The sequence below is a fragment of the Natrix helvetica genome, assembly GCF_964273705.1.
Source record: "Natrix helvetica genome assembly, chromosome: 9".
NCBI classification, from domain to species: domain Eukaryota; kingdom Metazoa; phylum Chordata; class Lepidosauria; order Squamata; family Natricidae; genus Natrix; species Natrix helvetica.
This window is the reverse complement of record NC_138560.1, coordinates 8,574,423-8,588,974: the sequence shown is the minus strand read 5'-3', so window position 1 is coordinate 8,588,974 and position 14,552 is coordinate 8,574,423. Positions and strand designations below refer to the sequence as shown.

The 14,552-nt window shown below is 43.9% G+C and overlaps 2 protein-coding genes across 2 annotated transcripts in view; one reads left to right on the top strand and one right to left on the bottom strand.

Annotated features, from left to right (window-relative positions):
* The window catches only part of LOC309396515 (IgGFc-binding protein-like), a gene marked incomplete at its 5' end in the record, with an annotated part of 39,304 nt that extends 33,907 nt beyond the window's left edge, over window positions 1-5,397 (top strand). Inside the window, 3 exons of the mRNA XM_081961674.1 lie at window positions 569-946; window positions 1,966-2,252; window positions 4,278-5,397. Of these exons, the coding sequence (XP_081817800.1) occupies window positions 569-946; window positions 1,966-2,252; window positions 4,278-4,287 (675 nt within the window). The 3' untranslated portion in view covers window positions 4,288-5,397. The remainder of the gene's footprint in view (window positions 1-568; window positions 947-1,965; window positions 2,253-4,277) is intronic.
* Window positions 5,398-5,834: 437 nt separating this feature from the next.
* The window catches only part of LOC309396514 (IgGFc-binding protein-like), a 63,583-nt gene continuing 54,865 nt past the window's right edge, over window positions 5,835-14,552 (bottom strand). The window contains exons 29-33 of the mRNA XM_081961673.1: window positions 12,764-12,963; window positions 10,128-10,508; window positions 9,059-9,345; window positions 7,722-7,758; window positions 5,835-6,180 (exon numbers count right to left, since the gene is read on the bottom strand). Coding sequence (XP_081817799.1) covers window positions 7,752-7,758; window positions 9,059-9,345; window positions 10,128-10,508; window positions 12,764-12,963 — 875 coding nt within the window. The 3' untranslated portion in view covers window positions 5,835-6,180; window positions 7,722-7,751. The remainder of the gene's footprint in view (window positions 6,181-7,721; window positions 7,759-9,058; window positions 9,346-10,127; window positions 10,509-12,763; window positions 12,964-14,552) is intronic.

The window sequence follows — 14,552 nt, the reverse complement described above, 5'->3', positions numbered from 1 at the left end:
CAGCCCCATCCTTCCTTTGCCTGTGCATTGAGATGGGCCCTAGTCCCATTTCAATGCACTTAAATATGCATGGTCTTAAATATACAAAAGTCAAATAATGTTCCAATAATTAGAGGGGCTTCTTTTCCCAACTGGAAATTGACACAGAAACTGTCACCTCCTGGACATAAAAGGTATGTGCAGAGTTAGTGTAATGGAGGATGGATACAGAAGAGCATCGCTGGATTTATTTCTTGATATTCCCCCTCCCCCCCAAAAAAAACACTTTTAGATCAGCGCAACTTTAAGACTTGCAACTTTAAGACTTGCGGACTTCCGTTCCCAGAATTCTCAAGCCAGCTCTGTGATTGTTAGGCTGGCAGGGGAATTCTGGGAGTTGAAGTCCGCAACTCTTAAAGTTCTGAAAGTTGGCCAGCCCTGGTTTAGACGGACAGGCCATCATTTAAGGGGATAAGATTAAAATGTCAGCTCTTTCGATGTAAGGTGAAATCGCTGAGGTTTTAAAAGAATCATTTCCAGGGCATTGATATTTATGAATTATTTTTTGTTTGGCCACCTTCTGCCATAGGCTGAAGAAAGCATTCTCTCCAGGGGTTGTTCGGAAAAATGCACCTGCCATGCGTCAGGCCAGCTCGCCTGCAATAAAACCAGCTGCCCCCAAGGGGAGGTTTGCACCCTTCAAAATGGCCGACATCGGTGCTTCAAGCAGGAAGCGGAATGCCAACTCAGCTTGGAAGGAAAACTGACCACCTTTGATGGTGTCTCTGGGACAATACTTTATGACAGTGCCTATGTGATGGCCTCTCTCTGTGACGAAGCAGTCCAAACATGGTTTCGGCTGGTGGTGGATTTCAGGAGCTGCAATGGTAAAATGAGCTCAGTTTCTACCATCTACGTCTTCTTCCGAGAGGCTCTTCTTGCTGTCAACCAAGACAAGGAAGTTTGGGTAAGAAAGGTTGAGTTGGCGATTCTTAATGCTGTAAACAAAGGCAACTTGTGGGGAGGAAAACACCTTAATGCAGTGTTTCTCAACCATGGCAGCTTTAAGATAGGTGGACTTCAACTCCCAGAATTCCCCAGCCAGCTGGCTGGGGAATTCTGGGAGTTGAAGTCCACCTATCTTAAAGCTGCCACAGTTGAGAAACAATGCATAACTGAATTTGAATTTCATTCCCGATGTGTACACGCAAGCTTACTACAGGTAGTGCTCAACTTACAATCACTTGTTTAGTGACCATTCAACGACTCAATCTTGTAGTTGTTAAGGGCAGTTGTTTAGGAAGCAACAGGGTTTTTAAATGAACCTGACTTTGCTTACTGGAAGGTCACAAAAATCACATGGCCCTAGGATAGTGCCACCGTCCTAGATATGACTTTGCTTACTGGAAGGTCACAGTTGCCATGAGTGTGAATTTTAAATCATGCGACCATGGGGATGCCCCAATGGTTGTAAGTGTGAAAAATCAGTCATAATTCACTTTTTTCGGGGCTGTTGTAAGTTTGAACAGTCACTAAACAAATGGTTGGAAGTCAAGGACTAACTGTGCACGAAATTGGTGTCCTGGGGGACAATGCAGATCGGTGCTTTCTTCAGCCAGGTGTGTGTGTGTGTGTGTGTGTGTGTGTGTGTGTGTGTGTGTGTGTGTGATGGAATCACACTGGAGGCTTTTAAGAAGAAATTAGACAACCATTTGTCTGGAATGGTATAGAGTCTCCTGCCTGAGCAGGGGGTTGGACTAGAAGGCCTCCAAGGTCCCTTCCAACTCTATTCCGTTATTTATTTTTATTTGTCTTTCTTTCCACTCTTATCTCTTACCTCTAAAACAAACACAAGGGCAATTCTGGCTAATTTTGCTATCGCCTGCTCTGATTCGACCGTTTCCCCCAGTTTTGCATTCTGACCCTCATTTGAAGATGTACCATTTCAATAAACTTTAACATCTCCCACAATGACTCTCTGTGCAGGTGAATGGACAACAGGTGAAACTTCCAGCTTCCCCCTTTAAAACGGTGTCTGTAGGCATCGCTGAAGATGTGGTCACAATTAGACATGGGGAAGCTCTTCAGATTCTCTTTGACCTCAAAGGAAAAGTGACCGTGAAGGTCAAAGACAGCCTGGCAGGCAAGCTGTGTGGCTCCTGCAGAAACTTCAATGGTGACCTCTCCGACGACCTTATCCTACCCAATGGTCAAGTGGTAGGAGACATTTCGGAGGTGATTAATGCATGGAAGGCCAGAGACTTCGCCCACTGGTAAGTTAAGGCTTTAGTCTTTCATTCTCTGATTTAGGAGCGCACAGCTGGAGTGTTGTCGTTTTTCTTGTCCAGAGCTGTGTTCCCATTGGGACAATCTGTTAAGAATGTGGATTAGTGGATAGAGCGAAAAACAGAGGTTGGAGTGGGCAAAGTGAAATATGAATAGAGGGAACTATTTCTCTTTCTTGGGGCCAATCTTTTCTTTTCTTTCTTTTTCCTGCTCTCCCCATTCAGTGGCTGTCAGCTTCTTCCTGCAAAAAGCCAGGAGCCAGAGATAAGAAATAGAGATAGGAGATAGAAATAGGAATCGATAGGAGATAGGGGTGGGTTGCTGCCAGACTTACTGCCGCTTTTTTGCACACACACTCTCAAGTGCCACACACATGCTACGTACAAGTATGCAATTGACCAAAAATTGTTCTGTGCATGGGCAGAACATTAAAACGGAATAAAAACCAGCAATGGCATGGGTGACCAGGGAACCGGTACAGGGGCATGGCCAGCCTGCCATCCCTACTGGTTCAACGACCTGGTCACAATTTCCACTACTGGTTCACCCAAACTGGTGCGAACCGGTAGGAACCCACCTCTGGATAGGGATAGGGGCAGGGGTGGGGCAGGTGTAGGGGTAAACCGACAGAGATAGATTAAATATATTAGATAGATGAGAGGGGGGAGAATAGAGAAATAGTTGGTAGAGAGATAAGAGTTGATAGAGATGAGAGATAGAGATCATAAAGAAATGATAGAGAGAAATAATAGAGATGATAGAGATAGCAATGGAGATAGATAGAGATGATTGATAGAGAGATAGAGGTGGAGGCAGAGATGATAGAGATTTATTTGCATAGGCTTTTGAAACTTAGCTGAAAGGGAGGCAGTTTTCCTATCCAATTTACTTGTCCTTGCCGCAGTAGACCAATCTTTTCAATTAGAAATAGCCCGAAGGCAGCCTGTCACCCCAGAAATCCACAAAGAGCCTACAACAATGCTAAAAACGTAAAGCAATAAGTCTAATTGTAATGAGCTCTCCAATAACCCAGGAGCATAGGTAATACGGTATAGGAAATGAGACAACCGCAGATTCAAATGCATGAAAGTGTACATTTCTGGGCCCAGAGCAAATGATGTTTAAATAAGCTTGAAAGTGCCTTCAATTCAAAGTGTCGATCTGCATATAGGAGGCATGGAATGACTCTCTTTTGATGGCATTGAAGCAGCCGTCCATAGTCAAATCAATATGGTTCGATATAATACTCAATGAGTCTAAGTCTAGCAATCTCCATATTTTTCATAAACCTCCATTAAATACTGAACCACACTTGATCTGGTTTCCTGATTTTTCCATACTGTTGCTCTTAGATCTACCAAAAAAACCTCATGGGTGCTGTCCTTTTAAAATTCAGGATGTAGGGTGCTAACTGAGGCCAAGCTCACCACAGCACCATTGTCCTGAAGAAAGTGGAGTTCCAGTGGCTTTTCTCTTGTTTTAAGAACATTGTGGCCTTTTTATTCAGGTTGGCTTTGGGTCTGTAAGCCGTTTTGGCTGCTTAGTTGCTTTAACTGGGTTCTTACTAATATTAACCCTCTCGAACAGGGGTGTCAAACTCATGTCGTCACGGCGGCATCATGTAACGTATTGGGACTTTTACCCCCTTTGCTAAACCGGGGGTAGGCATGGCCAGCATGTGACTTATGTGGCCCGTGGGTTTGACAGCTCTGCTCTTGAACATCACTTATAGCCAGGGGTGGGCTTTAACAGAAACTGGGACCCACCCCTGGCGTGGGCCCTGCATTTACCTGAATCCAAAACGGGCCACGTGGGGACTCCTGGGAGGGGGGAGGGGGCGCAGGTCCAGCCAAGAGTGGGATTTGGAGGTTCTCCAAACTGCATAGAATCATAGCTAGAGGTTCTCCGGAACCCCTGCGAATCCTCAGCAGTCCATCCCTATTTATAGCAAGAAAGCAACTGCAGCTATGAAGTCTATAATAATCAAACCTATTTTTCTTTCTTTTTTCTAGCAAGCAATAATTCAAAAGGTCGATCCAGTCCCACAACCGCTGCACCCTTAAAGATGCTTTATGTGCAATGCCTCAAGAAGGCATTGTAAAAACCCCAATGTATCTGTCCACAGGTAGTATCCTGGGGCTGAAATCATATAAGGCTGCTGATTATGATTTTTTTTAATTAAGACACAATAAAGAGATAAATTGTGCTTTCTAGTTTATTAGGTCTAAAAATTGAAATAAAGTATTTCCTCTGGACCAGAATTTTGACACCACACAGCTCAATAATGAATAGCTGATAGCAAAGGAGTCATTAAAAGAATTAAGAATTGCTGCTTTGGAAACAACTGATGAAATAAAATTTAAGCTGTGTTAAGTGGTTCAATTTTTGGAACATTTTTGTTCCTGAAGCTTGTACATATGCTTTGTTTTGATTTTTGTGTTCTTCCATCTACTCCCACATAAACCTTAATGACAAGTTTTGGGAAGAAATCAATATGGCTGCTAACATACTATAATTTCACCTTCACAATTCATGACTTTGAAAGGTTACATAGGAATGGTGGCTTGGAACTGAAAGCTTTTCCTTATAGTAACTGCTCAGATTTTTTGCAAACCGTGATCAATGAATCAAGCACACTAGTTGTTTTATTTCCATTTGTATGACATGGGGTGGATCAGGATTTTTGTTACCACACCATGTTTGAGAGTCCAGAGGAGACAGGATAAAGGCTGAAATTTGGGCTCCCATCACTTTTGGTGTTCCTTACAGACTTGCCCTGTTCCTGTTGTGTTGAAACTGCTTTATGAAGGATTGGGAAGTGTAAATTGCCCTAATCCACAGATGAATATCTGATAAACATTGGGTGTGCCATTTGACACTTCCTACTGCCTGTAAATACATACCTTGAAGTAACAGATTAACAGAGTTGGAAGGGGCCTTGCAGGTCATCTAGTCCAACCCCCTACCCAAGCAGGAGACCCTACATCTGCCTCTACCTAGGATCAAACTCACAACCTCCTAATTGGGAGGCGAGAGCTCCACCTCTAGGTCATCACAGCTGACACAAAAAGCCAGTTTTAAAGCCATTCCACCTAGATGTTGAGAAGACTTTGACAAGATTGAGCTGATGGCATTGAGTTTGAGTTTATTAAATTTATAAACCGCCCCCTCTCCCCGCAGGGTTGGTGCTTTCCAAGATGTGGGGCGCGTGCGTGCATGTGTGAGTGAGTGAAGTGGGTTGCTCCCTCTTTGGCCTGGATTGGGTGAATAGGTAGTGGTGGCAACGGGAGGCTTCGACCACCCACCTGGATGCTTCTGTGTAGAAGTGTTGAGCGTGCAAGTGAGCGAATCAGTAGTAAAAAAAAAAGGAAACCAACCACTGGTGTGTTTGTGTGTGAGAGAGAGGAGGAGAGAGAGGAGAGAGAGAGAGAGAGAAACAGAGAGAGAGAAAGAGGAAAAACAGCGAAAGAGAAACAGAGAGAGGAGGGAAAGAGAAATAGAGAAAATAAAAGACACACAGAGAGAAGCAGAGAGGAGGAGATTGAATACTGGTGAATAGAGGCATTGAGTCTGATTCTGGCTTTTATTCACCCTACTGTAGAAATGCCGTTAAGTGGTAAAAAGACACCTAGCCTTCTCTTGCTATAAATATTTCTATGTCCATCCACAATGTTCTCTGCTCAAAACCACATAACTCTGGTAGTAAAGTTGGTAGCAAGAGACTTTGGTCACGGTATCAGGATGAGTCAATAAGTGGCGGTGGAATAGGGTAATAGACACTTTCTGAGTAGCGGGGAGGAAGTAAATATTGTTCTGTCATGCTCCGTTGAGGTTCCTTTCTAGTAAGGGACATCTGAAGAGGCCTAGTGGCAAGGGAGGGATTGCAGCTCGTCTGTCCCTGGAACAGGAAGCATTCTATAGGAAAGAAAGAGGATTTAATGCCACAAAACCATGACTGACTCCCACCCAGTCTGATCTAACTGAGAATGTTGTGCTGATGAAAAAAAAAAAACCCGTTCTGACCTAGGCTTCCCCAGCAGCACGAAGTCAAGTCCTTGTCCTGATAAACCGCTTTTATTTAATTTGCAGTGAATTCCTCTCCAGCAAAGTCCCAGCCAACAGTCTTTCAAGATAGTTCACAATTACCGACCTTTCTCATGCTTGGAGAGTGGCCAGGCTGATATCTTTCAGATGCCGCAATACTTGGCAAGAATGAAGGAATGGACTAATTGTCTCCTGCAAACACCCCTCCTCTTTCGCTCCTCTTTTATTCCGTATGGGAGGGGCCGTTCAATGTCCACCTGTGGCCTTACTTCCAATTCGACCCCTATTCTTTAGCTGTTCCCTTCGTCTGGCCACTCTGCGCATGCGCACACTGGGAACAGGCTCCAGCTGTTCCTCTGCCTCACTGATGTCTGACTCTAAAGGCAGCTGATAACTCCCAGATGGCTCTGGCCCTCTCTCTGCCTCTGACACAGAGCCCTCCTCAGAGCCTTCCCCAGGCTCCAGGACTGGCCCATGTTCCTCCCCAACCTTCTCACTGTCCGAATCTGCTGCCAGCTCTGCTGACTGCTGGTGGGCCACAACAAAAACCTAAGTTTGCACCAAGCACCAGGCTAAGGGTTTTACATGAACGCTACCCCATAATATGAGAAAAAAGAGGATTCTGGGGAATGTTGTATTTCCCTGTGTTTTCTCCCACCAAGTTTAGAAAAATTAAGCTAGTGTCCAATGAAATCACATTATGGATGAATGCATATTCCTCAGCAGTGGATACGGAGCTGGGCATATAGTGATGCAGTTGTTCATTTTGAACCATCGGTGTTACTCCCATCCCAGAAACAGCATAATCCCTTCTTCTCCTTTAAATACTGCATGTGTATGTGTGTATGTGTGTGTAGATACTTCACACAAATATGTTCAGAAGTACTTAAGGAAATGGGGTTGCATCAATATATGAACAATATCAAAGGATTGATAGCGTGTGTATTAATTTATAATGCTTGCTTGCAGAAAGCAATAGCTTTACACATTTTGGGTTCTCAATTTGCCAGTGGGGTACCAGATGCGGAGTTCCCACTGACATTCACAAAGCAATTGGCCCTGTTGAAGATAAAGCTCATGATAAAAGGTTCTGGTAGTTCTTACACTAGACAGACAGATGCTTATGGGAAGTCTACAGGCCATTAAGATGATTGCAATCTGCTTATTATATGCTACCGTTTCATTTGGGGATTCTATTCTTGACTACCAGACTTAATAATTGATTGCATATTAATATATCAAACACCAAATGTATTCTCCTGGGTATCCCCTGCTACCCACTCCACCATCTTTTGTTTGAACAAGGCTTAAGGAGGAAAAATCCAGCTCAAAGTCTGATGCTTCAGATACTATATCACTGTAATTCAGATTGTATCCCTGACGGAGCAGCTGTAATTTGGAGAATCACCTACCATTCAAAACAGCATCAGCTCTCTTGGGAATTAGTAACTGTGGGAAGAAGCAGAAGACAAAGTTATGGCAAAGTGGTTAGAATGCAGAAGTGCAGGCTAATTCTGCCCATAGCCAGGAGTTCAATTCGGACCGGCTCAAGATTGACTCAGCCTTCCATCCTTCTGAGATCGGTAAAATGAGGACCCAGATTGTTGCTGATTTCTATAAACTGCTTACAGAGTGCTTTAAAGCACTATGAAGTGGTACATAATTCTAAGTGCTAGTGAAGAGAAGGACCAGAGAAGATATGATAGTAGTGTTTCGATATTTGAGGGGCTGCCACAGAGAGGAGGAAGGGGTCAACCTATTTTCCAAAGCACCTGAAGGCCAGATGAGGAATAATGGATGGAAACTGATCAAGGAGAGATTCAACCTAGAAATAAGGAGAAGTTTTCTGACAGTGAGAACAATCGACCAAAGGAACAGAAGTTTCCTTCAGAAGTTGTAGGAGCTTCATCACTGGAAGCTTTCAAGAGGACACTGGGCTGCCATCTGTCAGAAATGGCATTGGGTCTACTGTTTGGGCAGGGGGGTTGGACTAGATGACCTACAAGGTCCCTTCCAACTCTGTTATTCTGTTCGGTTTTGTTCTGCTGTTGCTATATAGCGCTAACTTCAAGTTCTTGGAAGCCTCATTTCACCAGTTCACTATGGAGGTTCAATCTGGGCCTATGCATTGCATATTTCCTATTTTGGAAGGCTAAGTACAGGAATAGAAATTCTTCACTGCTGTTTAGTCATTGCAGGAAGTGATCGACAGTGGCTTCACATGATACTAAACTACAAGTAGTTCTTGACTTATGACCGGCTGCTTGGGGACCATTCAAAGCAACAATGGAGCTTCCCAGGACTACTTATTGTACAACCTGGATTTGAAATTCTGACAGCTGAGGGCATCTCCCCTGCAGTCATATGATCATATTTTGGCACTCAGCAACTGGCCTATGAGGAAGATTCCAGGCTCAGAGTTCTGATTTGGTTGGGTTCGTTAATCGGAACCTTGACATATGGCCATTAGCAGTATCCCACAGTCATGCGATGCCAATTTGAAATTTCCTTCCCATTTCTAGCAAAAAAAAATGCCCATTGCGGACAATAGAAGTGCTTAATGATGGCGGGATTTCCTTTGCAACCACTGCTAGAAGATTGTCATGTCAGACATGGTCTCATGGTGACCCAATTAGCAACTGGCATAACCTATGACCATAATTGCGGGCACAATTACGTTCTTACATTGAAGGCTACCCTGATGATATAGATTCTAAAGCCGTCACAAGCTGCAAATTGCATTACTTACCATCCTAAGAAATCCCTGGCCTTCCAGGCATCGACAACGTCAGCGATGTTGCCTGCCATCTGATCGTTGGGCAGCTTTAAGTCATCCAAAGCATCATTGTTGAAGTTCCCACAAGGGGCACATAACTTCCCTCCCAGGTTGCTGGTGACCTTCACAGTTATTTCGCCATTGGGATTGTAGAGAATTTGCAGCTGGGAGTTTTGATTGATGACGATGCTGTCCTGAGCTTCAGTGATCGAGATGGCTGAAGAGACGTTATGGGGCAGTTGGAGCAAGAGTCCATTGACCTGAAAGGAAAGCCATGGAGATATGGAACGTGAGGATTCTTGGGCTCCAGACTCTGCAGCTGTGGGTTTATCACAGACTTAAGTACAGGCGGTCCTCAACTTACGGCCACAATTGGGACCAGAATTTAGTTGCTAAGCAAGGTGGTGGTTGGGTGTTGCACCCAATTTTGCCATCTTTTTGGCAATGGTTTTTCAGCAAATCACTGAGGTTCTTAAGTGAATCATGAATTCAGGGGCAAGATTCAGCTGGTTCTCCCAGGTTTGGGTGAACCGGATGTTAATTTTATACCTGGTTCACCAAACAGGTAGTTGCAAGGACTGGTTGGCCCCACCCACCCCACCCCACCCCTCCCAGGAATCTCCACGCAGCCCGTTCATCATGACAGGTAAGTGCAGGGCCCACTTGGAAGCTCTGGGAGGGCAAAAAATGGGCCTACCAGAAGTTCTGGAAGTTCAAAAACGGGCCTGTTTCCAGTCTCCAGAGGGCCTCTGGAACCTGGAGGAGGCTATTTTTTCCCTCCTGGAGACTCAGGGAGGCCTCTGGAGCCAGGGGAGGGTGAAAATGCCCCCTCCCCATGATGCAGGAGGCTGAGATGGCCACCCCCACCATGGCCATGCCAACCCAGCAACTGGGCAGAGAATCGGTTGCTAACATTTTTCAATCCTACCCCTGCATGAAGGCATTAAGCCAATCTACCTTCCCCCATTGACTTTGCTCATTGAGAACCAGCCGGGAAAGATGTAAATGGCAGTCCCATGAACCATGGTGGGCTACCGCTTACCCAAGTCTCCTTGAGGTTAGTCACCGTGATGAAGGTTTCCCGGAAGAAGACATAGATGTTGGTAGCCACAGGCACCATCCGATCGTTGCAATCATTGATATCCACCACCAGTTTAAACCAGGAGGGTGAGTCCTCATCGCAATAGGATGCCAGCTTGTAAGCACCACTGGTGATAAGCTTCCCTTGGGCTCCGTCAAAGGAGCTGAACTGCGCGTCCTGGCTGAGAGTGCAGCGGGCTTCTTGTCTTGCGCAACTGTACCCTTTGGCTGTCAGCATACAGGTCTCTCCCACAGCACAGCGGTTCTTGACACGGATGAGCTGGTTAGATGGGTTGCAAGTCTTCTTCTCGGAGCAGTCATTGGAGAGGAGAGTCTCCCTTGCCTGGAGAGCAATTACACACAGAGACACACACCCTCCGGTGAAAAATTACTTTATCTCTACCAAGGAAATCATGCATGCAACAGAATAAACAAAGCCAAACAAATGGCAATATTATAAAGAAACACACTTCTTTACAAAATGGGGCTAATGGTAGCAATTTAACTCCAAATGCTTATACATTCTGGAGCAAGGCCATTTTTTTTGCTGCCCAGAATGGATGCCAAACTGGATATGCATCGGCTGCTCCAATTCATCAGATCAAAGCCAGGAAACAGAATCAGTACATTGCTCTGAACGGTGGTTCCTGCTTTCATCAGTGAAACCACCAAATAGAAGCCACGGGATTACTTCAATCTCTAGTTACTCCACTGAAACACAGGGGACACGACACAACTGAAAATGTTACGTCCACTAGCAGTTTCTAACAGGTGAACAATATTTGCGGAATAAGCATTGGAATGATATGAAATCAAACTAAATAAAACACAGGTTACCAGTCCTTGATTTACAACCACAACTGAGGCCAAAATGTCCCTTGCTAAGCAAGAGCGTTAAGTGAATTTTTGCAATAGCAATAGCAGTTAGACTTATATACCACTTTACAGTACTTCACAGCCCTCTCTAAGCGGTTTACAGAGTCAGCCTCTTGACCAATCTGGGTCCTCGCTTTACCCACCTTGGAAGGATGGAAGGCTGAGTCAACCTGGAGCCTGGTGAGATTTGACCTGCCAAACTGCAGGCAGCCAGTGATCAGCAGAAGTAGCCTGCAGTACTGCATTCTAACCATTGCACCACAGTAGTGGATTTTGCTTCATTTTACGACCTTTCTTGCCACAGTTGTTAACTGAATCACTGCAGTGATTAGCTTAGTAATTGTTGAATGAATCTGCTCCTTGACTTTGCTTATCTGAAGGCCACAAAAGATGTCCTCATGACCTCATAAATACATGCCAGCTGCCAAGGCTCTGAATTTTGATCGTATGACCATGGGGATGCTATAACAGTTGTACGTATGAAAAACGGTCATTTTTCAGTGCTGTAACTTCAATGATAGTCACTAAATGAATGGTAATAAGTCAAGGACTCATTCCTTAAACATTAACATTAAATTTCTATTATGACCCTCTTACATGTTATAAAATCTAACTTGAGCCTTTCTCGTCTGAAAAAGGGTTTATTATCCCTGATCTTGAAAGCAGGGTGAGTAACACAATTGATAATCTTTGCTAACCAGTATCTGCTGCTACACCTACTTTAAATGCCATTAGCTAGGATGAGAAAATTATCTAATTTAGCATCACATATTCATAAAATTCTTGCAGATCAGTGCAGAATTTGAAACAGCTGCTGTGCAATTAGGGCAGAGCACGGTAACTGATAAATGAATTGGTTTATACACGAAAAAAACACCTTTTCTAAAACATATCACGTGGCTGTTAGAAGGACTGAGAAAAAAAATTAAAAAGAAGAAACTTTGGCTGAACCTAAGTAATCTAAAATCAATTTAAGCTATGGGAATTTTTTGGGGTGAGGGAGGAAAAGACAATTTGAGTAACTTGGAAAATATTTGTCAGGCTTGCCTCCATCAATAACTAAGAAAGAAGAGAGGAGGAGCCAACGTCCCTACGAGACAGTCATGCGATCTCAATGCTCTGAGATCGCTGCCGAAACTTTTATCGCTGGGTGGTCCAATCGGACCTAAACCGTCCCGTAGAGATGGCGAACGGGAAGAATACGTCCTGCTGATCACAGGGACACCGCAAAGCCCCTGATCGATCCAGGAGAAGTTCTTCTAGCTGGCAATAAAAGTACAGCCCCTAAGCTGATGAAGTTGGGCTGGCTCCGAATGGAAGGAAATGGAAAGAGAAAGTGTTTACAGCTGGTGAGGAATTTTTACCGTTTTAAAAGAGACTGCCTATAAAAAACTTAAAATTAATTTAAATCTGAGAACAGAAAAAATAAGCGGTGGAATTAAGCTTTGAGTGGTTTTGGTCAGTATGGTCACGCCCACCCAGCAACCAGGCAGAGAACCAGCTGCTAAAACTCTTCAATCCCACTCCTGCTTTGAATGGTCACTAAGCGAGCACTACCTTTAATTGCACAAATATTGCCAGAGAGATAAAATCAACATGTCTACAATTTCTGAGCCACGGCAGTGACCAATAATTTCAGAGCAATTTTTCCCAGGCTCTGTCACACACAAAAAAAGCTTCCTGGTTGAGTCACGTAGAACTTATTTCATGGACCACACCTACCTTGATGTAACGCCCTTCATAAGCACATCCGCACTTATCCATAGACACACATTCCTCCCCATCAAAGACGTAGCCATCATCACACTGGCAGCCTTCAAAACATTCTCCCGTGCAGTGGGTTGGAGCAGATAAAGCAGCACATGTGAAGTCGCAGGATCGAGTACACAACTCATAATGACTGTGAGCTGGGCAGGAAAGAGCTGAAAAGAGCGAGATGGAACAAACCATAATCATTTAGATGGTATTTAAACTTCAGTGTCGTTCTCATTCATCCAGGCCATGGTTGTCCCAAAGGTCCTTTTATTCTAAAGTGGACTTTCTGAGTTTTCTCCAAGGCATTGTGCTTCTCAACCAAGAACTTCAAAGGAACTGAAGTTGGGATACACCTGGAATACTATAACCAAGTTTGGTCACCGTACTACAAAAAAGATGTTGAGACTTTGGAAAAAATTCAGAGAAGAGGAACTAAAATGATCAAAGGCCTGGAGACTAAAATATATGAAGAGCAGCTGCAGGATCTGGGTTTGGTTAGTCTAAAGAAAAGAAGAATTAGAGGTGACATGATACCAGTATTCCAATATTTGACCAGGTGCCATAAAGTACAGGGGGTCAAATTATTCTCCAAAGCACCAGAGGGCAGGACAAGGAACAATGGTTGGAAACTAACCAAAGAGAGAAGCAACCTGGAATTAAGGAGAAACTTAAATATCTCAGGGGTTGCCACAAAGAAGAGGGAGTCAAGCTATTCTCCAAGGCACCTGTGGACAGAACAAGAAGCAATGGGTGGAAACTAATCAAGGAGAGAAGCAACTTTGAACTAAGGAGAAATTTCCTGACAGTTAGAACAATTAATCAGTGGAACAGAAGTTGCCTCCAGAAGTTGTGAATGCCCCAACACTGGAAGTCTTTAAGAAGATGTTGGATAGCCATTTGTCTGAAACGGTATAGGGTTTCCTGCCTAGGCAGGGGGTTGGACTAGAAGACCTCCAAGGTCCCTTCCAACTCTACTATTGTATTGTATTATTGCATTGTATTAAATAGTGAGGACAATTAGCCAGTAGGAAAGATTGCCTTCAGAAATCATTGGTGCTCCATCACTGGAGTTTTTAAAGAAGAGACTAGTCAGTCACTTACCTGAAATAGCATGGTCTCCTGCTTCAGCCAAGGGCTGTATTAGAAGACCTCCAAGGTCCTGTCCAGTTCTATTCCTATTTCTATTCTACTCTATTTCTTGGATGAAAAGCAAAATGTTTTAAAGAAAAATCAGAAAGCCCAGAAAGGTGGTTTTATTTTAACCACTTTTGAGAAAACTTCAATATTGGCATCACATACCACTACATGCAACTCTGTAGATCTGAGATACTTTCTGTAAAGAAGAAAAAGCCTATTGTCCCTGATGCTTCACTTGGAGCTCAAGGCAGCTTGTATCTCTACTGATACTTGAAGTGACATGCCAAAGTTGATTGCGTTGTAAGAGCTTAGTTTTTACTTGCAGACCTTTGATTACCATCTAAGTAGCATCTTCATTGTTACTTAGGTGACTAATGAATAATTATAGTATGGTACTTTGGTTTAACTGCTGCGGACAGGAAGGCACTACAGAGAGTGATCAATTCAGCATGAGAAACCATTGGTTGCCCTCTAATGCTACTGGATGACATTGTCAGGTCTAGCTGCTTAGAGATGAGTCACATCCTGGTCAGTGTCTCTTCGCATGTCTACCATCGGGCAGAAGACAACAAAGCATAGCCATTCGAACAAATAAGGTTTAAAAATAGTTTCTATCCTT